At 48.5% G+C, this 26,715-nt stretch overlaps 1 protein-coding gene, 1 non-coding gene and 1 pseudogene across 3 annotated transcripts in view; all 3 read left to right on the forward strand.

Moving 5' to 3' along the window:
• The window catches only part of EXOSC10 (exosome component 10), a 175,366-nt gene that overhangs the window by 90,477 nt on the left and 58,174 nt on the right, over positions 1-26,715 (forward strand). For both annotated transcript variants that reach the window (XM_063948684.1, XM_063948683.1), the window contains exons 11-18: positions 2,277-2,433; positions 2,517-2,665; positions 2,744-2,794; positions 2,880-2,991; positions 3,188-3,235; positions 3,315-3,387; positions 3,954-4,057; positions 26,614-26,709. In XM_063948684.1, the coding sequence (XP_063804754.1) occupies positions 2,277-2,433; positions 2,517-2,665; positions 2,744-2,794; positions 2,880-2,991; positions 3,188-3,235; positions 3,315-3,387; positions 3,954-4,057; positions 26,614-26,709 (790 nt within the window). The remainder of the gene's footprint in view (positions 1-2,276; positions 2,434-2,516; positions 2,666-2,743; positions 2,795-2,879; positions 2,992-3,187; positions 3,236-3,314; positions 3,388-3,953; positions 4,058-26,613; positions 26,710-26,715) is intronic.
• LOC134982050 (U5 spliceosomal RNA) lies at positions 6,718-6,822 on the forward strand (annotated as a pseudogene).
• LOC134982049 (U5 spliceosomal RNA) lies at positions 8,481-8,594 on the forward strand. Its single transcript, XR_010190888.1, has one exon. It is a non-coding gene; the product is annotated as a U5 spliceosomal RNA (small nuclear RNA).

Genomic DNA, 26,715 nt, shown 5'->3' on the forward strand with positions numbered 1-26,715 from the left:
CATCGGTTACAGGGGCGCTGGTCAATCCACGAATCCGCTCTCCCCATAAACATTCTCGAACTAAGGGCGGTGTACAATGCTCTGCTTCAGGCACATCACCTACTACGCGGTCGAGCGGTCAGAGTTCAGTCCGACAACGCCACGATGGCGTACATCAACCGTCAGGGCGGCACTCGCAGCGATGAGGGAGGTCACCAACATCCTTCTCTGGGCAGAAAAGTATGCTCTGTCCTTCTCTGCGATATTCATTCCGGGAGTGGACAATTGGGAAGCCGATTATCTAAGCCGACAGTCAATGCACCCGGGAAAGTGGTCACTACATCCCCAGGTGTTTAGGCAACTGGTCCGCCGGTGGGGAAAACTATGGATCGACCTCATGGCATCCCGCCTGAACCATCAGTTGCCTCATTATTACTCTCGGACGAGGGACCCAGCGGTGGCGGGCGTGGATGCCCTCACGGCTCCTTGGAATTTCCGGTTCGTTTACCTCTTTCCTCCTTTCCCGCTGTTGCCGCGGGTTCTGCAGCGCATCAAGAGAGAAAACGCTCTGGTCCTCCTTGTGGCTCCTGATTGGCCACGCAGGGTTTGGTACTCCACCCTACACCTGTTGTCAGTAGCCGAGCCTTGGCCCCTGCCACTACGAGACGATCTTCTACAACAGGGTCCTTTTCTTTATCCAGACTTACGCAGGCTACGTTTGACGGCGTGGCTGTTGAGAAAGCCATCTTGAAAAGGAAGGGGATTCCTCGTACAGTTATACCTACTATGCTTCGGGCTAGAAAGTCAGTCACATCTTCTCACTGCTACCGTATTTGGAAGGCTTATGTAGCCTGGTGTGAACGTCGAGAATCTTCTCCTTCCGTGTTTCGCTTAGCCCGCCTTCTCCGTTTTTTGCAGGCAGGTTTTTCAGCAGGCTAAGACTGGGTTCACTAAAGGTGCAGGTCTCTGCTCTTTCGGTTTTCTTCCAGAAAAAGTTAGCCTTGCTGCCGGAAGTTCAGACTTTCTTTCAGGGGGTTCTTTGAATACAGCCTCCCTTCCGCCCTCCGACAGCGCCATGGGACCTCAATCTGGTCCTCTCTTTTCTGCAGTCTTCATTGTTTGAGCCCCTGGAATCAGTAGAGATAAAATATCTCACCTGGAAGGTGGTTCTTCTCCTGGCGCTGGGTTCAGCTAGACGGGTGTCGGAACTTGGGGCTCTCTCTTGTAGGTTTCCTTACCTGGTGTTTCATGCTGATAGGGCCGAGCTTCGTATTCGTATGTCTTTTCCACCTAAGGTGGTGTCTGATTTTCACATCAATCAGCCGCTTGTGGTCCCGGCCCTCTCGGGGGACTCTCCGGATTCGAGATCATTGGACGTTGTCGGGGCGCTCAAGATCTATGTGGATAGGACTTCAGTTATTTGGAAGTCAGATTCCTTATATGTTCTCTACGATGCTGCTCGCCGTGGTTGGACGGCTTCTAAGCAGACTGTCTCGATGGATTAGACTGACCATCAGACAAGCTTATTTGGCAGCTTCTCTGGAACCTCCATCTTCAATTTCAGCGCACTCTACGAGCTCTGTGGGACCTTCGTGGGCTGCTACCCGTGGGGTCTCCATGACTACTTTATGTCGGGCGGCTACTTGGTCGGGCCGTCATACGTTTGTCAAGTTCTACAAGTTTGACACTTTTGCGGCCTCTGCATCTCAGTTTGGCCGAGCGGTTTTACAGGACTCTCAGCGCTCTCCCACCCGTTCTGGGAGCTCTGGGACGTCCCCATTGTAACTACGCTCTAGTGGATGAAGGAGAAATCAGGATTTTGGTACTTACCGATAAATCCCTTTCTCCGATTCCACAGGGGACACTGGACGCCCACCCAGCGCTGTTCCTCCTTTTTTGCTTAACGGTTTGCAGATCGATATATGACTGCTTGTTGAGTTCAGGTTAACCTCTTTTTGTTAGGTTATGTTCCAGGTCTGTTTCGTGCTATCCTGGTTTACATGGCGGCGTTAACCTCCTCTACCTTAAGGTTTTCTTTATTCCAGCTCTCCTCGGGCACAGTTTTACGTAGACTGGCTTGGAGGGGAGATAGTAGGGGAGGAGCTAGCCACAGTGTGAGAATTTTAAAGTGTCTGCTCCCAATTACTGCCTACTATTTCCCCATTGTAACTGTGCTCCAGTGGCCCCTGTGGAATCGGAGAAAGGGATTTATCGGTAAGTACCAAAATCCTGATATGTGCTCTGTGCTTCACAATGAGGAGACTGGGGGAATATAATGAGCCGTGTCCTATTCCCAGCCCTTTACCAGAAGAAATGATCCAGTATGCCCGAACGGATACTCACTACCTACTTCATATCTATGACAAGATGAGGACTGCACTTGTAGATGCAGCCAACGGGCAGCAGAACCTCCTCCACCTGGTCTGGCAAAGGAGTAGAGAGATCTGCCTGAAGGTGAGAAGATCTGGACGTGTACTCGTGATAGGTGGGTGTTATGCTCGGGTCAGGGGCGTAAACGCTTTCTCTTTCTTACTCAGAAATTTGTGAAACCCATCTACACAGAGGATTTATACCTTGAGCTCTACCAGAAGCAGAAGAAACATCTCAACACCCAGCAGCTGGCCGCGTTTAGGCTTCTCTATGCCTGGAGAGACAAGATGGCGCGGCAGGAGGATGAGAGTACAGGGTGAGCCATACTCCGTGTTCATAGCTGTAGCTGGTCCTGGTCACTACCTACCTGTCACTATGTCCCTTACTATTTCAGGTATGTCTTGCCCAATCACATGTTGTTGAAGATCTCGGAGGAACTTCCCAGGTACGTGTCCTGATACGTGTCTGCCAGTGAATTATTTATGAAGTGCTTGGCACGGTGATCAGTGTAATGGTCTCTCCTATCTCAGGGAACCCCAGGGAATAATTGCTTGCTGTAATCCCATCCCTCCTCTTGTGAGACAACAAATTAATGAACTAGTCCTTCTCGTCCAGCAAGCGCGAGAGACCCCTTTGCTGAAGGTAAGAGGAGGGTCACATGCAGGTTTTGGCTGTTATATGTATTCAGGCGTTGCTAAGTGGAGTGTAAGCTCACCAGCCCAGCCAGACAGAGTAGCGGGGATTTGCTATGTAGATTTATGGTGGGTGGGCTGAAGACCCCCTCCATCCTCTGATCATTCGGGTGCACTGAATATTTGCTCTTTTCCTGATTTCCTAGACAGAAATGAGCTCCGCAAAGAAGAAAGGTCCCGTGCCAAACCCAGAGGTATGCCGTACTGCCGTGTATGATTTGCTGTTGCCTCTGGCGATCTGCGGTGACTAACCTCCTTTCCTCTCACTCTAAGAGAATGGAGCTCCTCCTGTTTGGGCCTCACGATATGCGCTCTCCGCCTGGGCACAGTCTCTTCACTGGCGCAGGTAACGTATAGCTCTCTCCATTCTCCCCTGTTTTACATTGTTCAGCTGGCCAGGCCGGGCCGTTCACTCCTCGTGTATGGAAGTGATTGGGTCTCCCGGTTCCCGATACAACACAGATGGTGAGAGATCTGTCCTGCACGCGCTCCGTTCTCCTCTTGCTCGCAGTGCCCCCATGTTTGGGGCGGGGGAAGGCAGCGGTGTTGCTGTGTACGGTTTATATACTTTGGTAATAGTCGCCCTGTAAGTAGTGTCCTTTAGTTGTTTCGACTGTCGTTCAATCAGGCAGAGGAGTTTGCATTACTGCGATGTGATCGCAGAACCGGTACCGCTCATGTTCCGCTATCGGAAAACTGCTCTTAGGGTCACTTGTGCGACCTGGCGTGCGAGAGGTGTGAAGACGCACACTTGTGTTATATTCCTATTGTTTAGTTACATGATGTACTTCTAGTGTTGCGGTTATTTCTGCGCCATCACAGAGGTTCCGCACCGCTGCTGTAATCCCCTATAGACTCGGATGTTCCACTTCATGGCTGGTTGTGGCTCATTATGTTTTATTGTAACCACAGATGTCCCAGCAGCTGCCGGTAGCCTGTTCAATGATGAGGACCCTCCGCTAACGCCGCACACTCCTGTCGCTGTGCTCGCTAGCGCCAGCATCACCATTTTCAGTGTAAGTATCCCTGCATGGCAGCCTTCAGTCTGCAGGAAACGTCCGGGCGCCGTCGCCCAAGTGTCCGGGAAGCGCCCTCTGTGCAGCTGCTAAAAGCTCTCAATGACTCTAAACCTGTGTTTAGTTTTTATTTGTCTAATGTAAATTTTAAGGGACACATGAATAAATGTTCTCTTGTAGCGGGGCTTAACCTGGATTCTCTGAGGCTTTAACAAGTCTGCTCGCGGTAAAGAATAAGCGCTCGGAGAGAGACCATTGTTTCTCTTCTCTTTCCCATAGTTTCTGCCATTTATTGAGCTGTGTGATTATCCTCTTAGCACGATGTTTTGCTGGAGTAGCTGTATGGAACATGGACGTGTGTGGGGCTATAACCTAGTGGGGGCTGTAGCCAGGTGTGGAAGGATCAGAATATAACAGATCGCTGACACCCCCATCTATGCTCCAAGCCTGCAGCACATCCATGGCAGAGCCTTTCTCTGCGTCACTCATATATCCATGGCAGAGCCTTTCTCTGTGTCAGTCATATCTCCATGGCAGAGCCTTTCTCTGCGTCATTCATATCTCCATGGCAGAGCCTTTCACTGTGTCATTCATATATCCATGGCAGAGCCTTTCTCTGTGTCATTCATATCTCCATGGCAGAGCCTTTCTCTGTGTCACTCATATCTCCATGGCAGAGCCTTTCTCTGTGTCACTCATATATCCATGGCAGAGCCTTCCTCTGTGTCATTCATATATCCATGGCAGAGCCTTTCTCTGTGTCATTCATATCTCCATGGCAGAGCCTTCCTCTGTGTCATTCATATATCCATGGCAGAGCATTTCTCTGTGTCAGTCATATATCCATGGCAGAGCCTTTCTCTGTGTCAGTCATATATCCATGGCAGAGCCTTTCTCTGTGTCATTCATATCTCCATGGCAGAGCCTTTCTTTATCATCCACTAGGGGTCACTGGAGTACTCTTGGGATATGGACGGGCGTAGCCCGAACAAAGGCACTGAATATTTAAATTTAGGCCTCTCCCCCCCCTCCATATCCCCGAGTACCTCAGTGTACTCTCTCAGTGTTTTTTCGGTGCTCACAGCACGAACATTGGCTTGTGGTATAACCACACTTGGATTTTTATTTTTAATTTTTATTTTTAATTTTTATTTTTACACTTAGCACATCCCTTCCCAGTTTCTGGAAAAACATGGGTCCGGGATAGTGCCGCTGCACGGGCAGCGAATGGCGTGTCGGTCCTCACAAAGAGCACCCTCACAGCCACAGGCGCTACAAGGCAGCGCATGGCGTGTCGGTCCTCACAAAGAGCACCCTCACAGCCACAGGCAGACACTGTCTCCTACTGCAACTGGACGGAGCTTACACAAAGAAGCCCCGTCACAGCCAGGATGAAAGCCCCGTCACAAACTGGACGGAGCTTGCAGGAGTGCGGCACTACAAGGTATGGTGGGGGGTCAGGGCGGTCAGCTCACGCTGCCGCCCTGCTGTGTGGGGAAAGCCTTTATTGTTACAAGAGAGCGGCCGCACGTCACTCACAGACGCCGGCCGCTCTCCCAGCCACTGTAGCAGAACTCTGCCTCTGTAAAGCGGCCGCACGTCATTCAGACGGCTCTCCCAGATCTCTGCCTCTGTAGAGCGGCCGCACGTTATTCACAGACGCCGGCCGCTCTCCCAGAACTCTGCCTCTGTACTCCCAGCCACTGTACCAGATGCCACTGTACAGCGGCCGCACGTCATTTACAGACGCCGGCCGCTCTCCCAGCCACTGTACGCGAGCGCCGCCCAAGCAGCCACTCTGCGTACCCGGGTCTAAAGCTCCGAGCGGCCGTACGTCACTAAAGACGCCGGCCGCTCTTCCAGCGCTGCACCCGGCCACTGCTGTATGAGGCGCCGCCCGTTCTTCCGGCCCGGCGCACTATACCAGCGCTCCCCGGGTTTCCCTAGGCTCCCTGCACTCGCTTCCGGCCGCTGCACAGGGAGAAGCTAAAAGCTACATCACAAGCAGCGCGGCTGCAGGGGGGTGACGGTGAGTAAAGCCCATAGCAGCAGCAAAGGCTGCATGGGTTAAGAGACTGCTCAGTTTAAATAAGCAGCAACAAAGGCTGCTTGGAAATAAGATACATCACTGCAGGCAGTGTTGAGTAAAACCCATAGCAGCAGAAGGCTGCAGGGGTTAAGAAACTGCTTAGTGTTTAAACAGTTAATGGAATAACTGGAAGGCTAACTAAAGAATAAGGCTGCATAATGTATTGTAAACTGCATTTTACTGTATAATACATCTGTAACTGTAGAATAGGCTATTAAGCCTATATTTAATGTATAATAGGCTATTAAGCCTATAGTAACACTGCAGCAGGTAACCTGTCCTGTGATTTTCAGTGGAAGCATGGCATGACGGTCATTTTAATCATTGCTGTTCTTACAGGTTATAATTCCAGAACATTCCGCCCATACACCTATACTCCACAAGGAGGCGCAGGGGTGTTAGTGGGAATTTTTTAGTTCAGTTTTCACATAAGTTAGCCATGTAATCTGTATTTCTACTTAATTCTAGAACATTCCTGCCCTACATCTCTAAGCCACCAGAGGCGCAGGGAAGTTAGTAGGAATTTGGTTCGGGTTTCATATGCCCATGTGAACTGCTTTTCACATAAAGAATACTTTGATTTCTCTTCATATCGAATAAATCTTTCGTTTTTTGCTAAAGATTTCCGTAGAGAGAAACAAGCTTGAGTTTCATATGAATATGCTGTTCAGCATAATAACTTCATTAAGTCGTGCAGGTGTCTGTCTATTGCCTATTATGGTGTCTGTCTACATAGCGAGTAAGGCTATAGTGCAGACTAAAAATAATTTTAAAAATCCTATGTTAACATTGGCAATTCAAATTTAAAGAGCGGTAACATCGGAGTCTCGGAATGACTCCGCCAGCTCTAACAAAAGACAGTCTTTCCAAAGGGGCCAATTTCCCTTTGGGTACCAGAGTGTTTATTTCACTGGTCTTATAATTTAATGCACGATTCTATGTCAAATTCACACCGATAACTACGAGTGAGAACGGTACATTAGTCCAGCACTCAGATAGTGCGGGGGGGTTTTTAACAACATACATAATCGTTTCCAAAAGGACGCGATCCACCATTGGTAAATGATTTTCTGTCAAACATTCTAAAAACCCAGGATACATTTGGGTCACTAGAATCTATGTATGAAACAATGACGATCACTGGTAAAACAAGCTGCAGAGTATATCTGTAAAGCTTCTGCTAACGCCGGTTAATTTCATTGTCGCTAGTTAAGCGCGACAAGGCCAGAGCTTGTTTGCTCATAAATTTAATATACTTGTAACGGTATTTTATCCCTTTATGATATTCAGCCATTACCGCATACAGTATACTTGTAACGGCGTTTTATCCCTTTATAAGAAACAGTCACGCATTGTAACGACAGGACGTTACAGTCAGCAAGCCAGTGGTTTAATGACCTCTTTTACAATTGTGGAAGCGCGTCTTTACATGTTACATTTGCGAGGTTTCAGGACTTCAACTCATACATGTCTCAGCTATTTACAGCTTAAAGTACAAAACTGCCTCTGTCGAACGGTTTGGCAGGTTGTCATTTAGTCTTTGCTGGTTTATAAACCAGGCAGTAGTACGCCAACAGAGTCAGAGTTACTTATTCACCTCTGTTTCAGCAAGACCAAACAGCTCCGTCGCAATATCAAAAGTCATTTACTACAGTTAGAAAATGGATTTTCTGCGGTTAGTATTTGCTTATTGGAGCCACAAAATTTGCATAATTGCATTTGATCTTGACAATGCGTATTTACCCAGTCCGGTTTGTTCATCACAGGTTCTAGCGTTTGCAAATCGCCACAACCATTAACCATTTCATATCTACCGTTGCTTATCGCTTTGGGTATTTACCAAAGTGATGTTGGGATGATAGCTCATCTCACATAAGAACTCTGTCTCAACAAAGTTCCTCTAACTTGCGCTACTAAGGTATACTGCGGTAGCAGATCAAGTTCGAAAACAATCGCATCTAATTCCGTCTAAACGATGTCAATTCCTAGGTAAGATTATAAATACGGTAAATCAAAGACTTTTACCTACTACACCAGCAAGAACAAATGTACATCTAGTAATTAGTGCAAAACACGCACACTAGCGATACATTGGTGTATTCACCTATTAAGAATAAAGATGTGTTTTCAATTTAGTTCGCCACCCTTCACTCGCGTTTCCCACAGAGGGACAAGGGTGCATATACTCTGGACGACAGTCGCAGAGGGTCAGGATTTGTAATTAAAATCAGCGACAAAGGTTCTAAAACACGACAGATTGCTGTCGATAAATGTCCTAGAACTCTGTGCATTTTACAATGCAATACATGATTCGCTTTCAGTCTGACCAGGGATATACTCTGGTTTCTCTTCAGAACGAATAAATCTTTCGCCTTTTACTAAAGATTTCCGTGGAAAGGAACAACCGTGAGTTTCATGTAAATTTTTGATGCCTGCCTCACGCTGGCCTTAAGCAGTCAAACAAGGCAACGGCAGTTGCATACACAACAACCAGTGAGAACCAAGTAGCCGCATGGCAATGCAGCAGGTAACTCAAATCCTCAATGGCTCAGAACACCATTATGTGAAAATGTCAAGAGATCATTCCGTGACTGGACATCTGTTAGACAGATGATCTCACCCGTCAGGATTTGGATACTGAAAACTGGACATTCAATCCAGAGGTGTTTCATATGTGAGTCCACAGAAGGGGGTTACCCTCAAGTATACATGATGGCATCTCGCCACAATTACGAAAGTTCAGTATGTGTACAAAACAGATCACAAGGGCAGTGGCGGTGGAGTCTCTCACATTCATGTGGTCATTCAGCATCGTGTATCTGGCTCCACCATTTTCCGCTGCTCTCTTCGTTGCCAAAACGGATCATAAGACAGTTTGTCACAGTCATACTGGTGGTATCTCATGGGTTTCGGAGAAGTTTGCTTCTCGAATTTTCAAGGAATACTTGCACACGATCTTGGCCCGCTCATAATACGTCCAACCTGTTACATCAGGGAACGTTAGTTTACCCATAGTTACCTATGTACCTATTATCTATGTACCGCAGCTGCGGTTGACGGGGTGAGGGTTCAGACCGCCCTCTTAAGAAATAGAGCATTACAGTATCGGTTATACCAACCATGTTACGAAATAGTAAGCCGCTTAAGGCAGCTCATTATTACAAAATTTCGTGTGCTTACATAGGTTGTTAACATCGGAAGTTTCCAACATCATCCTTCAAGTTACCCGTATTCTGTTAAACGGGATGGGATGGAAAACTGCGTTGATCTGCACTAAGAGTGCAGGTATCTGTGTGGTAAACTTATTTTCAAAGACGTTTGCCTCTGTTTGCGTCTGTACACATCTTTCTACAAGGTGTCATCAAAGTTCAGACTCTATTTATCCCACCTACAGCGCCAGGCGACTTGAAGTTGGGTTCAGATTTCTTACAGTTTTCATATTTTGAACCTTTTCAACAAATGGGAATTAAGTTTCTCACTTTGGAAAACAATTTTTGTCTAGCCTTGGCTTCGGCAAGGGTTTTGTTTTCATATTTGGGTGCCTTGTATTCCAAGCCACCGTATTTGAGTTTTCTCATGACAAAGCAGATCTTCGGACGAATCACGCTTTCGTATTCTTCACATCAATATACCAATAGGGGTTCCTGTGTGGACAGCACATTCTAGAATTCTGAATGTGGTACACGCATTACGCGTTTATATATGTCCCGAACGTCAACAGTACGTGATATGAATACGTTGTTTGTTCTCTATGATACTGCCAACTGGGGTTAGCCAGTTTCTCAGCAGACATTATCCAGTTGGGTAATAATAATGACTAAAAGTCAGGCTTACGTTAAGGCTAAGTTACAATTGCTTACGTCAGTAATAGTTCATCCCACAGGTTCGGTGGGAATGTCACACCCAGGGGGTCGTGGAGCGTCTAAAACGCGCCTATATAGCCTTCATAGCCTTCATGTGCACCACGTTTGTGCACGTTTACACGTTATAAATGGTGGCGCCATCAGCATCTAGCTTTGGGCTGCCTACTGTTACAAGTATCAAACAGCTCTCCCGCCCACGAGGGAAGCTTTGGTACGTCCCAAGAGTACTCCAGTGACCCCTAGTGGATGATAAAGAAAATAGGATTTTGGTACTTACCAGGTAAATCCTTTTCTTTGAATCCATAGGGGGCACTGGACGCCCACCCAGAGCAGTTTTACCTGGGTTGTTTTAAGCTCAAGGGAGCTTAGGGTAACAAGTTTTACTTCATTGATATTAAGCTCAGAGGAGCTTATGGTAACACATTTTCACCGATTGGTTCAAATTATAAAGTTCTATCGGTTATGGTGTCAACTGTTTAGTTGACAGTAAGGTTATGGGTCAACATTGTTGTTGTCCGTTATGTTATAGGTATTCTCCATTGTCAACCTCTCTATATCGTTCCTGTTCGCTCAGTAAAAAACACTGAGAGAGTACACTGAGGTACTCGGGGATATGGAGGGGGGGGAGAGGCCTAAATTTAAATATTCAGTGCCTTTGTTCGGGCTACGCCCGTCCATATCCCAAGAGTACTCCAGTGCCCCCTATGGATTCAAAGAAAAGGATTTACCTGGTAAGTACCAAAATCCTATTTTCTCTGTGTCATTCATATCTCCATGGCAGAGCCTTTCTCTGTGTCACTCATATATCCATGGCAGAGCCTTTCTCTGTGTCATTCATATCTCCATGGCAGAGCCTTTCTCTGCGTCATTCATATCTCCATGGCAGAGCCTTTCTCTGTGTCAGTCATATATCCATGGCAGAGCCTTTCTCGTGTCACTCATATCTCCATGGCAGAGCCTTTCTCTGTGTCATTCATATCTCCATGGCAGAGCCTTTCTCTGAGTCATTCATATCTCCATGGCAGAGCCTTTCTCTGCGTCATTCATATATCCATGGCAGAGCCTTTCTCTGCGTCATTCATATATCCATGGCAGAGCCTTTCTCTGCGTCAGTCATATATCCATGGCAGAGCCTTTCTCTGCGTCAGTCATATATCCATGGCAGAGCCTTTCTCTGCGTCAGTCATATATCCATGGCAGAGCCTTTCTCTGCGTCAGTCATATATCCATGGCAGAGCCTTTCTCTGTGTCATTCATATATCCATGGCAGAGCCGTTCTCTGCGTCATTCATATATCCATGGCAGAGCCTTTCTCTGCGTCAGTCATATATCCATGGCAGAGCCTTTCTCTGTGTCATTCATATCTCCATGGCAGAGCCTTTCTCTGTGTCGCTCATATCTCCATGGCAGAGCCTTTCTCTGTGTCGCTCATATCTCCATGGCAGAGCCTTTTTCTGCGTCAGTCATATCTCTCTGCGTCAGTCATATATCCATGGCAGAGCCTTTCTCTGCGTCAGTCATATATCCATGGCAGAGCCTTTCTCTGCGTCAGTCATATATCCATGGCAGAGCCTTTCTCTGCGTCAGTCATATCTCCATGGCAGAGCCTTTCTCTGTGTCACTCATATCTCCATGGCAGAGCCTTCCTCTGTGTCACTCATATATCCATGGCAGAGCCTTTCTCTGCGTCAGTCATATATCCATGGCAGAGCCTTTCTCTGCGTCAGTCATATATCCATGGCAGAGCCTTTCTCTGCGTCAGTCATATCTCCATGGCAGAGCCTTTCTCTGTGTCACTCATATCTCCATGGCAGAGCCTTCCTCTGTGTCACTCATATATCCATGGCAGAGCCTTTCTCTGCGTCAGTCATATATCCATGGCAGAGCCTTTCTCTGTGTCATTCATATCTCCATGGCAGAGCCTTTCTCTGTGTCACTCATATATCCATGGCAGAGCCTTTCTCTGTGTCATTCATATCTCCATGGCAGAGCCTTTCTCTGTGTCATTCATATCTCCATGGCAGAGCCTTTCTCTGTGTCAGTCATATATCCATGGCAGAGCCTTTCTCTGCGTCAGTCATATATCCATGGCAGAGCCTTTCTCTGCGTCATTCATATATCCATGGCAGAGCCTTTCTCTGCGTCAGTCATATATCCATGGCAGAGCCTTTCTCTGCGTCAGTCATATATCCATGGCAGAGCCGTTCTCTGCGTCATTCATATATCCATGGCAGAGCCTTTCTCTGCGTCATTCATATATCCATGGCAGAGCCTTTCTCTGCGTCAGTCATATATCCATGGCAGAGCCTTTCTCTGTGTCATTCATATCTCCATGGCAGAGCCTTTCTCTGTGTCGCTCATATCTCCATGGCAGAGCCTTTCTCTGTGTCGCTCATATCTCCATGGCAGAGCCTTTCTCTGTGTCGCTCATATCTCCATGGCAGAGCCTTTTTCTGCGTCAGTCATATCTCTCTGCGTCAGTCATATATCCATGGCAGAGCCTTTCTCTGCGTCAGTCATATATCCATGGCAGAGCCTTTCTCTGCGTCAGTCATATATCCATGGCAGAGCCTTTCTCTGCGTCAGTCATATATCCATGGCAGAGCCTTTCTCTGCGTCAGTCATATCTCCATGGCAGAGCCTTTCTCTGTGTCATTCATATCTCCATGGCAGAGCCTTTCTCTGTCATTCATATCTCCATGGCAGAGCCTTTCTCTGTGTCACTCATATATCCATGGCAGAGCCTTTCTCTGTGTCATTCATATCTCCGTGGCAGAGCCTTTCTCTGTGTCATTCATATCTCCGTGGCAGAGCCTTTCTCTGTGTCACTCATATCTCCATGGCAGAGCATTTCTCTGTGTCACTCATATCTCCATGGCAGAGCCTTTCTCTGTCACTCATATCTCCATGGCAGAACCTTTCTCTGTGTCACTCATATCTCCATGGCAGAGCCTTTCTCTGTGTCACTCATATCTCCATGGCAGAGCCTTTCTCTGTGTCACTCATATCTCCATGGCAGAGCCTTTCTCTGTGCAGAGCCTTTCTCTGCGTCATTCACAGAAAATGTTTATAGTTGCAGTCCTTTTAATAATCAATTACACACCATTTAATTGTATTTATTGACTGAATTAATATCATAATGTATTTTATGGAATGTTACGAGGTGCCGTGTGTTTTGCTCAGGAAATACTGTAATTATATGCCCTGAGGCGGCCGCTGCGTGGCGCGCACCTGACCTCCCCCTGAGGCGGCCGCTGCGTGGCGCGCACCTGACCTCCCCCTGAGGCGGCCGCTGCGGGGCGCACACCTGACCTCCCCCTGAGGCGGCCGCTGCGGGGCGCACACCTGACCTCCCCCTGAGGCGGCCGCTGCGGGGCGCACACCTGACCTCCCCCTGAGGCGGCCGCTGCGGGGCGCGCACCTGACCTCCCCCTGAGGCGGCCGCTGCGGGGCGCGCACCTGACCTCCCCCTGAGGCGACCGCTGCGGGGCGCGCACCTGACCTCCCCCTGAGGCGACCACTGCGGGGCGCGCACCTGACCTCCCCCTGAGGCGGCCGCTGCCGTGCATGCACCTGACCTCCCCCTGAAGCGGCCGCTGCCGTGCATGCACCTGACCTCCCCCTGAGGCGGCCGCTGCCGTGCATGCACCTGACCTCCCCCTGAGGCGGCCGCTGCGGGGCGCACACCTGACCTCCCCCTGAGGCGGCCGCTGCGGGGCGCGCACCTGACCTCCCCCTGAGGCGGCCGCTGCGGGGCGCGCACCTGACCTCCCCCTGAGGCGGCCGCTGCGGGGCGCGCACCTGACCTCCCCCTGAGGCGGCCGCTGCGGGGCGCGCACCTGACCTCCCCCTGAGGCGGCCGCTGCGGGGCGCGCACCTGACCTCCCCCTGAGGCGGCCGCTGCGGGGCGCGCACCTGACCTCCCCCTGAGGCGGCCGCTGCGGGGCGCGCACCTGACCTCCCCCTGAGGCGGCCGCTGCGGGGCGCGCACCTGACCTCCCCCTGAGGCGGCCGCTGCGGGGCGCGCACCTGACCTCCCCCTGAGGCGGCCGCTGCGGGGCGCGCACCTGACCTCCCCCTGAGGCGGCCGCTGCCGTGCATGCACCTGACCTCTCCCTGAGGCGGCCGCTGCCGTGCACGCACCTGACCTCTCCCTGAGGCGGCCGCTGCCGTGCACGCACCTGACCTCCCCCTGAGGCGGCCGCTGCGTGGCGCGCATTACAGAGGTTGATGGCTGTATGTACAGACTACCCAGGGGTGTATCTTCCTATTGGCCAGGATGGCACTCGCCAGCCAAGGAGGGGCGCTGTCCAGAGGTGCCACCTGCGGGCAGTAGGTAGATTCACTTTTAGAGGCAGCAGCTATCGCCCCACCACCGTGTAGTTCCTCACCAGCAGGGATGCCCAGTAATGATCACAGTATGCAGCAGTCGCTGCTGGGGGGTGTAGTTTATGTAGAGTTTCTTGTCTGTATTGTGGTGCGGTGCTGGACCCCGGCGCAAATTACAGTGGCTGCTGCTGCATTCTTTGATCATTAATGGGCATCCCTGCTGTTAAGGAACTACACGTGGGTGGGGGGAATAGCTGCCGCCTCTAAAAGTGAATCTACCAAAAAGTGCTGCCTTTAATAGTAAAATCAACATGGGGGCATATGTGTGTCTGGCACTGTGGGGGCATATGTGTGTCTGGCACTGTGGGGGCATATGTGTGTCTGGTACTGTGAGGGCATACGTGTATCTGGCACTCTGGGGGCATATGTGTGTCTGGCACTGTGGGGGCATACGTGTATCTGGCACTCTGGGGGCATACGTGTATCTGGCACTGTGGGGGAATTTGAGTGTCGCACTGAGGGGGAATGTGTGTATCTGGCACTGTGGGGGCATATGTGTATGTGGCACTGTGGGGGCATGTGTATCTGGCACTGTGGGGGCATACGTGTATCTGGCACTCTGGGGGCATACGTGTATCTGGCACTGTGGGGGAATTTGAGTGTCTGGCACGGAGGGGGAATTTGTGTATCTGGCACTGTGGGGGCATATGTGTATCTGGCACTGTGGGGGAATTTGAGTGTCGCACTGAGGGGGAATGTGTGTATCTGGCACTGTGGGGGCATATGTGTATGTGGCACTGTGGGGGCATGTGTATCTGGCACTGTGGGGGCATACGTGTATCTGGCACTCTGGGGGCATACGTGTATCTGGCACTGTGGGGGAATTTGAGTGTCGCACTGAGGGGGAATGTGTGTATCTGGCACTGTGGGGGCATATGTGTATGTGGCACTATGGGGGGTCATTCCGAGTTAATCGCTAGCTGCCGTTGTTCGCAGTCACACTGAGGGCCGCAAGAAGATTGACAGGAAAGGGGCGATTCTGGGTGTCAACTGACCGTTTTCAGGGAGTGTTTGCAAAAACGCAGACGTGTCTGAAAAAATGCAGGCGTGGCTGGGCGTTCGCTGGGCAGGTGTATGACATCAAATCCGGACACGAATAGGCTGAAGTGATTGCAAGCGCTGGGTAGGTTCAGAGCTACTCTGAAACTGCACAAACTGTTTTTGCAGAGCTCGGCTGCACATGCGTTCACACTTCTGCTAAGCTAAAATACACTCCCAGTGGGCGGCGGCATAGCATTTGCATAGCTGCTAAAACTAGCTAGCAAGGGATCAACTCGGAATGACCCCCTATACTCGGAGGCATTATGTGTATCTGGCACTGCACGACTGGGGACATTATGTGCATCTGACACTATACTGGGGACATCATGTGTAAGGAGAACTACTGTGGGTATTGTGTGTAAGGCTGCTAATTGTGTGTGTGTGTGCATGGGTAGGGGGTGTGATTTTATATTTATAGTTTGATATAACATAAAATTGCGAGGCCACGCCCACTTTCCCAGGAGCATGCATGCCCTCCCACATATATATATATATATATATATATATATATATATATATATATATATATATATATATATATATATATATATATATATATAGGCACTACTGTATGGCATAATGTGTATAAGGGGTACTACTGTGTACATAACATGAATAATGTACATTACTGTGCTGTGTAATGTGAAAAAGGTACACTACTGTGGTGTAATTTGAATTGTGGTACTATTGAGTGGCCATGCCCCTTTTTTTTTGGCACACTTGCCTTCCCTATTTCAAATATGGGGGGACACCAGTCCTTTACTTTGCCAGGGGCGCTCGGACCCCTAAATACACCTCTTATTTCTTTCATCCATCTGGGGGACGCTGCGCTGTTACTTGTGGGGTTAGAGTGTGTGGATGGGAGTTTGGTACAGAACCTATAGAAACTGACTCCTCCCCCCTCTAACCCCTCCCATCTCCAGCCTGCCACTAGATCACCTCCGTTTTAGGTTTGTGCCTGAGGAGTACAGGCACCGGTTTCCTTATCTATAGTTTTTAGTTAGGTTTTATTTCTTTCTTTTAGGTTTTTCAGCTATACTTAGTCCCCAGGTGACAAGTATAACAGGAGTGGGGTCAGTATGCATTTTACCTCTGGGGAGTCACCATACTCATGTCACTGGGGCTTGCTCGTTCCGGGCTCAGATCCGAGGAGGCAAAAATCTGTCAAGGTAGGACTGCCACAACCTGCAGGCATGGGCGGCTACTTTCATAACATTTCAGTAATCTCCGCTCCCCTTCTTCTCTCTCATGTGTGTGGGGGGAGCTGTTTAGATATGGCAGCGGGATCACTCAGATCACCGCCGCTAGTGTAACAGAGCAGAAGGTCCCTTCACAGAAGGGGAGGTATGGTGCTCGGGCTGCTGAAGGGGAGCGGTAACCGCGGCGGGATGCTGGGGGTGAGATGACGTCCTCACTCTGTGGGGGCGGGACCCAGCTTCAGGCACCATCTTCTTGCTTGCTGCCGGAGTGGAAGCGGGGGACGCTGCGCTGCCACAACACACTGACGGAATCCAGCGTCTCACCCCGTCTATATCACAGGCGGGGAGCAGCATGATGGCAAGTATTGCTAGGCTATTGATATTGTAGAAATTTGATTAATTTGGGGTTATTTTAGTACTCACACTGTGAAGTTTACAGGAGGGGTACACAATATTTCAACAGAAGTAGAGGGATTTTTCTCTGGCTTCAACCTTATATAGAACTTTCCTGGTTATTTGGTTATTGTTTATTTTATAAGCCACTGATAGAAATTGGCAATGGTCAGTAAGCCAGACAAACCTACTAAAGGGAAGACAGGCTCAGCTGTGTATTTTGCCTGTTCTCAGTGTGGTTCAAAGCTGTCAAAGGGTAGCACGGATCCTGGCATGCTCCGTGACACCTACAGTAGAGCAGCCTAGTGTATCAGCGGATCAGTCAGCCCCTCTATGGGCCAGGAATATGGCCGATGCTATTGCTGATTTACGTCAATCCCAGTCAGGTGTTGATTCTGGTCAGTCGGCTATGGAGCCGCCTTGGGCAAGGAATATGAGTAAAAGTATTGCAGACTTAGCACAGTCTATTAACAAGATTGTGACCGCTTCAAGTTCAGTGGCCGCTAAACGACAGCATCCGTTGCCCGCTATCACCTTCCCAGGAGAGGACTTAGATCCGGTATCCGCTGCTCTGGAGGAAGGTGAACTGGAGTCTGAGTGGGAGGAGGCTTCCGCCTGGGAAGAATAGGAATTATCTACAAGTTCAGGTGTCAGATTGATTGAGGCCATCCGTCAGACTCTTAACCTTCAGGATTTGGCGGAGGCGGAAACTTCGTCAGGCTTCTTCAAGAGTCGGAAAAGACAAGTAACGGTCTTTCCGTCTTGTACTCATTTCGCAGACATTTTGAAGGAACCTTGGCTTAAGCCGGATTCATGATTTCAGGCTCCTAAGAAATTAAGATTTTTGTATCCTTTTGCAGAGGAGGACATACAATTCAGGGAAACTGCTCCGAAAGTTGATGCTCCTATTTCTCATTTGGCGAATGCTACGGTAATTCCTTCAGTACAATCAGTGACATTAAAGGATCCAACAGATCAGAAGGTTGAAGCTATTCTTAAATCCTTTTTTGCTTTATCAGGTATTTCTCTGCGTCCAATACTTGCTAGTGCCTGGGTGCTTAAAGCCGGTGATGATTGGTTGGCCCAGGTGGTATCTGGCATGCAGTCGGATGACCCATCAGAGGCTATTCAGCTGGCTGAACAGATCTCTGAGGCTCTCACCTTTGTTGGTGAGGCCTTGCTAGACTTTGGCTCGCTACAGTTGCGTTGATCTGCTCTGGCGGTTACAGCGAGGCGTGCGCTATGGCTTCGTGTTTGGAACGCTGACTCTGATTCAAAACAGACATTGACAGCAGTTCCATTTGAGGGAGAGTTCCTCTTTGGTTCAGAACTTAAGAAGATTATCTCTGATACTACGGGTGGTAAGAGTCCGTTTCTTCCAGTTGTTCCTCAGAAGTCAAAAACGACTAGATTTCGATCCTTCTGTACTCAGAGTAGGGGCGTTTTCCAGTCCTTTCGAGCCTTTTCAAGATTTCCACGTAGAGGCGCACAAGCACCTCGCAGAGCGGCAGTCAAGCCTGCCGACAAACCTGCAGCATGACGCGAGGACTTCGCCGGAGGGATCCTGGGTGGTGGGAGCGCGGTTTCTACAGTTCGAACAGGTGTGGCTCCTGTCGCATCCGGATCAGTGGGTGACTGGAGTCATTACCCGAGGTTACATTTTGGATCTCGAAGAACCTGTTCCAGACCGTTTCTTCATCACTCCTATTCCGAGCGATCCCTTCAGACGCCAAGCAATAATTCAGGCTACTTCCACGCTTTTAAAACGGGGAGTAATTTGTTCAGTTCCCAGAGCTCAACGCGGTCAAGGGTTTTACTCAAGTCTTTTTCTAGTAAACAAACCGGACGGTTCATTTCGACCCATTTTAAATCTAAAATGCCTGAATCCTTATCGTTCTGTCCAGAAGTTCAAAATGGAATTGATTCGTTCGATCATCGCAGCCATGGAACCAGAGGAGTATTTGTCATCTATCGACATAAAGGACGCTTATCTCCACGTCCCAATTTGGTCGGGTCAACGTCTGTTGAGGTTGGCATTTCCAATTTCAGGCTCTTCCTTTCGGTCTTTCCACGGCCCCTCGAGTATTTACAAAAATATTGGGTCACGTGGTGGCGGTCCTCAGAGGTCAAGGGATCAACATTACTCCTTACCTGGACGATCTATTACTAAAAGCTCCCTCGCCGGAACTTCTTCAACAGCACCTACAACACACCACGACCACTCTGCAGTCCTTCGGATGGATTGTGAATTTCCGAAAATCTTCCCTGACTCCCTCTCAGGAGATAGTGTTTCTAGGTCTACTGTTCGACACAAGGAGTCAGAAGGTTTTTCTACCTCAGGACAAGCTTCAGGATCTCGGGTCCAGGATTCGCTCTCTGTTGCAAATGCCGAGGGTATCGGTTCTCAGATGTATGCAGGTGTTTGGCAAAATGGTAGCAACGTTCGAGACAATACCATATGCCAGATTTCATGCTCGTGCCCTTCAGTCGCAGATTCTGGGCTCTTGGAATCAGACGGGTCCGCATCTGGACTTGCAATTATGCCGACTGTCGGTTCAGACTCGACAGTCTCTACTTTGGTGGCTTCACAGTTCCAATTTAACCAAGGGAGCACCGTTCACGGTCTGGGATTGGATGATGGTCACTACGGACGCCAGCCTCACCGGTTGGGGGGGCGGTGTTTCAGTCCCAACATCTCCAGGGGCTCTGGAGCGTTCAGGAATCGAAGTTACCGATCAACATTTTAGAGTTAAGAGCAATTCGGTACTCTCTCTGGTTCAGATACAGGACAGAGTCAGGGGTCACCCAGTACGCATTCAATCAGACAACGCCACAGCAGTAGCTTACATAAACAAGCAGGGAGGAACTCGCAGTTGGAGAGCCATGAGGGAAGTCACACATATTCTACAGTGGGCGGAAAGGTGGATTCTGACCATATGCGCAATTCACATTCCAGGGGTAGACAACTGGGAAGCAGATTTCTTAAGCCGTCACACGATACATCCGGGGGAATGGGAACTTCATCAAGAAGTCTTTCTTTTTCATCCACTAGGGGTCACTGGAGTACTCTTGGGATATGGACGGCGTAGCAGAACAAAGGCACTGAATATTTAAATTTAGAACTCTCCACCCCTCCATATCCCAGAGTACCTCAGTGTACGACCTCAGTGTTTTTTCGGTGCTCACAGCACTAACATCGGCTTGTGGGAGTTCCCACACTTGTGGAAGATTTTATTAATTTTTCATTTTTATTTTTACTTTTTACACTTCCCTTCCCAGTTTCTAGAAAAACATGGGTCCGGGATGGTGCCGCTGCAAGGCAGCGCATGGCGTGTCGGTCCTCACAAAGAGCACCCTCACAGCCACACGCAGCCCACTGTCTCCTGCAAGCTGGACGGAGCTTACAAATAGAAGCCCCGTCGCAGCCATGACTGGAGACATGATCAGATAAGGTAGGCTGGGGAACGGGACGGTCAGCGCAGGCTGCCGCCCGCTATGTGGGGTATTGTAATGCCGCTTCCGCCGCTCATACATCCGCCCGTCAGACGCCCCAGCCGCTCCATACGGCAGCCGCTCCGTCCGGCCATCCCAGCCGCTACGTCCGGCCGCCCAGCATGCCAGAACCGGCGCCGCTCCGTCCACCCGCAGACAGCGCTAAGAGTGACAACGGGCCGCCGCTCCGTCCGTCCGCCTAGCAACGGCCACCCGCAGACGCTCCGTCAGTCACCAGCAGAAGCAACGGAGCGCTCCTGGTGACCTCCGCTGCTCGGCAAAAGCCTCCCTGCAAGAATTCCCTGGCTTCCCGCTGAGACACAGCGTTACAGGGAGCACGGGGGGAAGGGGGGCGGTGGAATCTGGCGGATTACAGCGGCAAGGTGATGTAAAATATTCACTAGATAATAATGATGGTGAGGCATGTATTGTAACATGCCCTGTGATTATTTAATGTCTGTTATTATCACTGTATAATAAGGCTATTGAGCCTATATTAATGATGGTGAGGCATGTATTGTAACACTGCAGGCATGTATTGTAACATGCCCTGTGATTATTACTGTATAATAGGCTATTTAGCCTATATTAATATTATCACTGTATAATACGCTATGAGCCTATATTAATGTCTGTGAAGAGAATATATATATTTATTCACACTAGAGCATGTGTTGTACCCTGCTTGTGATTATCATTGTATAATAGGCTATATTAACACTGAAACAATTGTTCTGTGATTATCAGGGTCAGCATGGCATTGGGGCCATTTTAACCATGCTTCCTGTTGTTTTACAGTTGTAATTCCGGAACATTCCTGCCATACATCTCTACGCCACCAGAGGCGCAGGGGTGTTAGTGGGAATTTTTGGTTCTGGTTTCACATAGGCTGCCCATGTGAACTGCTTTTCAGCCAGAAATAAATATATATTACACACCTTCAGATAATAACTTTACTAAGTCGTGCAGGTGTCTGTCCGTTGCCTATTGTGTTGTCTGTCTGCATAGGGAGTAAGGCTCCAGCGCAGACTAAAAATACTTTTAAACGAGACATAAATCTACCACATGTTCTCTATGTGTGTAGGTTTTCAGAATCCCAGATCCTATGTTAAACATTGGCAATTCAAATTAACTCCGCTCGACAAGAGCGGTAAGATCGACGGAAGTTATTCCGCAAGCTCTAATGAAGGAGTCTTTCCAAAGGTACAATTTTCCTTTGGGTACCAAGGTGTTAATTTAACTGGTCTTATAATTTAATGCAGTCGGATAATTCTATGTCACACCTCACATTAAACCAGCACAGATAGTGCGGGGTTTGGGCAATCATACATTGCTAATGACCAGTGAGTGAGTCAATGTCTCGAATTTACAGAGACTAAGGAGACTCTAACATCTAATCCGTCGAATTTAATAAACAACAGATTTTCAATGAATTTCTTATTTAGAATATCTGACCAAGATTTAAGTCTATTTACCCGTTTCCACATCTAAGTGGGAGAATCCACCATTGGTGAATTAGTCTGTGTCAAACATTATAAACACCCAAGATACATTTGGCTCACTAGGCGCTCTATGTATGGAAACATTTCATCTACCGTTTGGCTTCTTGTCAACGCCTCGGGTATTTACCAAAGTGATGTTGGTGATGATAGCTCATCTCAGAGCCCTGCCAGTGACAATCGTTCCATACTTAGACGATCTGCTCATAAGAACTCTGTCTCAACAGAGATTCTTCTTACTGGCGCTACTAACGTACACCATGGTGGCAGGTCAAGTTCAAAAAGCAATCGCATCTAATTCCGTCTCAACGACTTCAATTCCTAGGTATGATTATAAATACGGTAAATCAAAGACATTTACCTACTACACCAGCAAGAACAAATATACCAGCTAGTACAATTAGTGCAAAAGCCACGCACACTAGCGGTACATTGGTGTATTCGCCTATTAGGAACAATAATGTGTTTTCAAAGTGCGTTAGTTCGCTGGCCTTCTCTCGCGTTTCCCACAGGGCGAGGGTGTATATACTCTGGACGAGAGTCTCAGAGGTTGAGGAGTTGTAGTTAAAAGCAGCGACAGGGGTTCTAAAACGGATCACGACAGATTGCTGTCTATAAATGTCCTGGAACTCCGTGCAATTTACAATGCACTACATGCTTTGCTTTCAGTCTGTCCAAGTACAGTCAGACAACGCAACGGGAGTTGCATATACATCAGGGAGGACCAAGAAGCCGCATGGCAATGCGGCAGGTAGCTTGAATCCTCAATTGCCCAGAACACCATTAGGTGATGTTGTCGCCAGGGTTCATTCCGGAAGTGAATATCTGTTAGACAGATGATCTCACCCGTCGGGATTTATATCCTGAAAACTGGGCATTCAATCCAGAGGTGTTTCATATGTGAGTCCACAGAAGGGGTTACCCTCAGGTATACATGATGGCATCTCGCCACAATTACAAACGCTCAGTATGTGTACAAAACGACAGATCACAAGGGCAGTGGCGGTGGAGGTTCTCACATTCGTGTGGTCATTCAGCATCGTGTATCTGGCTCCACCATTTTCCGCTGCTCTCTCCGTTGCTAAAACGGATCATAAGACAGTTCGTCACAGTCATATTGGTGATATCTCATGGGTTTCTGAGAGCTTGCTTCTCGAATCTCCAAGGAATACTTGCACACGATCTTGGCCCGCTCATAATATGTCCAACCTGTTACAACAGGCACCGTTCTTTTACCCCTAGTTACCTATGTACCTATTACCTATGTACCGCGGCTGCGGTTGACGGGGTGGGGGTTCAGACCGCCCTCTTAAGAAAAGAAATAGGGCATTACAGTATCGGTTATACCAACCATGTTACGAGCTAGGAAGCCGCTTACGGCAGCTCATTATTACAAAATTTGGTGTGCCTATATAGGTGGTGAAGCTCTGAAGTTTCCGACATCATCTTTCAAGTTACCCGTATTCTGTTATTTTACAGACGGGGTGGAATGGAGAACTGAGTTTATCTGCACTGAGGGTGCAGGTATCTGTGTGGTCAAGTTATTTTCAAAGACGTTTGACTCTATTGCGTCGGTACACACCTTTCTACAAGGTGTCATCAAAGTGCAGCCTCCATTTGTCCCACCTACAGCGCCAGGCGACTTGAGGTTGGGTTCAGATTTCTTACAGTTTTCATATTTTGAACCCTTACAACAAATGGGGATTAAGTTTCTCACTTGGAAAACGTTTTTCTTCTAGCCTTAGCTTCGGCAAGGGTTTTGTTTTCATATTTGGGTGCCTTGTATTCCAAGCCACCGTATTTGAGTTTTCTCATGTCAAAGCAGAACTTAGGACAAATTCCGATTTCTTATTCTTCACATCAATACACCAATAGTGGTTCCTGTGTTGACAGCACATTCTAGAATTCTAAATGTGGTACACGCATTACGCGTCTATATGTCCCGAACGTCTACAGTACGTAATACGGATACGTTGTTTGTTCTCTATGATGCTGCCAACTGGGGTTAGCCAGTTTCTCAGCAGACATTATCCAGTTGGATAAAAATGACTACAAGTCAGGCTTACTTTAAGGCTAAGTTACAGTCGCCTTCGTCAGTAATAGCTCATTCCACAGGTTCTGTGGGAATGTCAGACCCAGCTGGTCGTGGAGCGTCTACGACGCGGCTACATAGCCTTCAGTGCACACGTTTGTGCGCGTTTACACGTTATGAAACGGTTGCGGCATCAGCATCTAGCTTTGGCTGTCTACTGTTACAAGTGCCAAACAGCTCTCCCCGCCCACGAGGGAAGCTTTGGTACGTCCCAAGAGTACTCCAGTGACCCCTAGTGGATGAAAAAGAAAATAGGATTTTGGTACTTACCAGGTAAATCCTTTTCTTTGAATCAATAGGGGGCACTGGACGCCCACCCAGAGCAGTTTTACCTGGTTGTTTTAAGCTCAGAGGAGCTTATGGTAACACAGTTTCACCGATTGGTTCAAATTATAAAGATCTATCGGTTATGGTGTCAACTGTTTAGTTGACAGTAACGTTATGGGTCAACTTTGTTGTTGTCCGTTATGTTATAGGAATTCTCCATTATCAACCTCTCTATATAGTTCCTGTTCGCTCAGTAAAAAACACTGAGGTCGTACACTGAGGTACTCTGGGATATGGAGGGGTGGAGAGTTCTAAATTTAAATATTCAGTGCCTTTGTTCTGCTACGCCGTCCATATCCCAAGAGTACTCCAGTGCCCCCTATGGATTCAAAGAAAAGGATTTACCTGGTAAGTACCAAAATCCTATTTTCTGACCCTGGTGTCTCTGTGGGGAACACCCGACATCGACCTCATGGCATCCCGCCTCAACCGAAAGTTACCTCGGTACGGTTCTCACACTCAGGACCCTCAAGCAACGCTAATCGATGCATTGACAGCCCTGTGGCAATTTCATCTCGGATATGTGTTCCCTCCAATTCCCTTGATACCGCGTCTTCTTCAACGCTTCCGCAGAGAAGGTCTACCAGTCATTCTTATAGCACCGGACTGGCCTCGTCGTCAGTGGTACACTCTTCTTCGCAGCATGGTGGTCGGGGGAACCGTTCCATCTTCCTCTACGACCCGATCTCCTCTTACAAGGTCCTTGTCACCACCAGGGTTTAGATCGTCTGGCTTTGACGGCTTGGTTCTTGAATCCAACATTTTAAGAGCTAAAGGGTTATCTCGACTAGTGATAAAAACTATGCTTCAGGCTAGGAAACCTGTCACTTCTCGTATTTATCACAGGGTATGGCGTATTTACATTGCTTGGTGTGAGAAGCGTGGGTTGTCCCCGCACCTCTTTCGTTTACCTCGTCTGCTGTCTTTTCTCCAGGAGGGTCTGACTAAAGGACTTTGTTTGTTTTCCCTTAAGGGACAAGTTTCAGCACTGTCGGTACTTTTTCCAAAAAAGATTGGCTGTCATTTTAGAAGTTCAGACTTTCCTTCAGGGTGTACTCGGGATTCAACCTCCTTTTGTACCTCCGGTTCCACCGTGGAATTTAAATCTGGTTCTTCAGGCTCTCCAGAAGCCTCCGTTTGAACCATTAAGTTCTGTTGAGTTACGCTTTCTTACTCTAAAAGTGGTTTTTCTCTTGGCCATTGCTTCGGCTAGGCGTGTTTCAGAGTTATCGGCGCTTTCTTGCAGACCACCTTTGTTGGTTTTTCACAACAATCGAGTGGTTTTAAGTACGAAGCCTTCTTTTCTGCCTAAAGTTGTGTCTGCTTTCCATATGAATCAGGACATTGTTCTACCGGCGTTTGTCCCAGACTCTTCTGGAGGGGATTGCCATTTGGCCTCATTGGATGTTGTTAGAGAATTACGCATTTATTTGTCCTGTACAGAATCTATTAGACGTACAGATACATTATTGATTTTGTTTGCATGCGCCCAAGCGTGGCTGGCCGGCCTCTAAAAATACAGTGGCGTGCTGGGTTACTTCTGCTATTAGGCAAGCTTATGTTTCCTCGGCGTTACCTGTTCCTGATTCTTTGAGGGCTCATTCGACTAGAGCTGTTGGGGCCTCTTGGGTGGTGCGCGGTGGGGTGTCTGTCGAGCAGTTATGTCAAGCGGCAACCTGGTCTTCCGTGCATGCCTTCACAAAGTTCTACCGTTTCCATACTTTTGGTTTGACTGCCTCTGTTGGGCGTCAGATTTTACAGACGGCTCTGCCGTCCATGTCTCCCTCCTCTAATTAGCTTGCTTTGGGAAATCCCACAAGTAATGGCGCAGCGTCCCCCAGATGGATGAAAGCGAAATAGGGATTTTTGTTACTTACCGTAAAATCTCTTTCTCTGATTCCATCTGGTGGACGCTGCGATCCCTCCCGTACTTTTGTCTGGTTTCTTGGTTATGCTCTATTCTGTCTCCTCCGGCTTTGCTAAACGCTAACTGAGGTGATCTAGTGGTAGGCTGGAGATAGGAGGGGTTAGAGGGGCGAGGAGTTAGTTTTGACAGGTTCTGTGCCAAAATCCCATCCACGCACACTAACCCCACAAGTAACAGCGCAGCGTCCCCCAGATGGATGAAAGAGATTTTACGGTAAGTAACAAAAATCCCTATTCTTCTCTTAGGATCCTGGGGATGAACGGGATGAGCTAAATGGCGTTTCCCTGTCCCGGCAGAAGGCGAGAACCATATTGGAGTCCTTTGACAACCCGTTCCGGATGGTAGGG

This window comes from Pseudophryne corroboree (genome assembly GCF_028390025.1).
Source record: "Pseudophryne corroboree isolate aPseCor3 chromosome 10 unlocalized genomic scaffold, aPseCor3.hap2 SUPER_10_unloc_2, whole genome shotgun sequence".
Lineage (NCBI taxonomy): Eukaryota > Metazoa > Chordata > Amphibia > Anura > Myobatrachidae > Pseudophryne > Pseudophryne corroboree.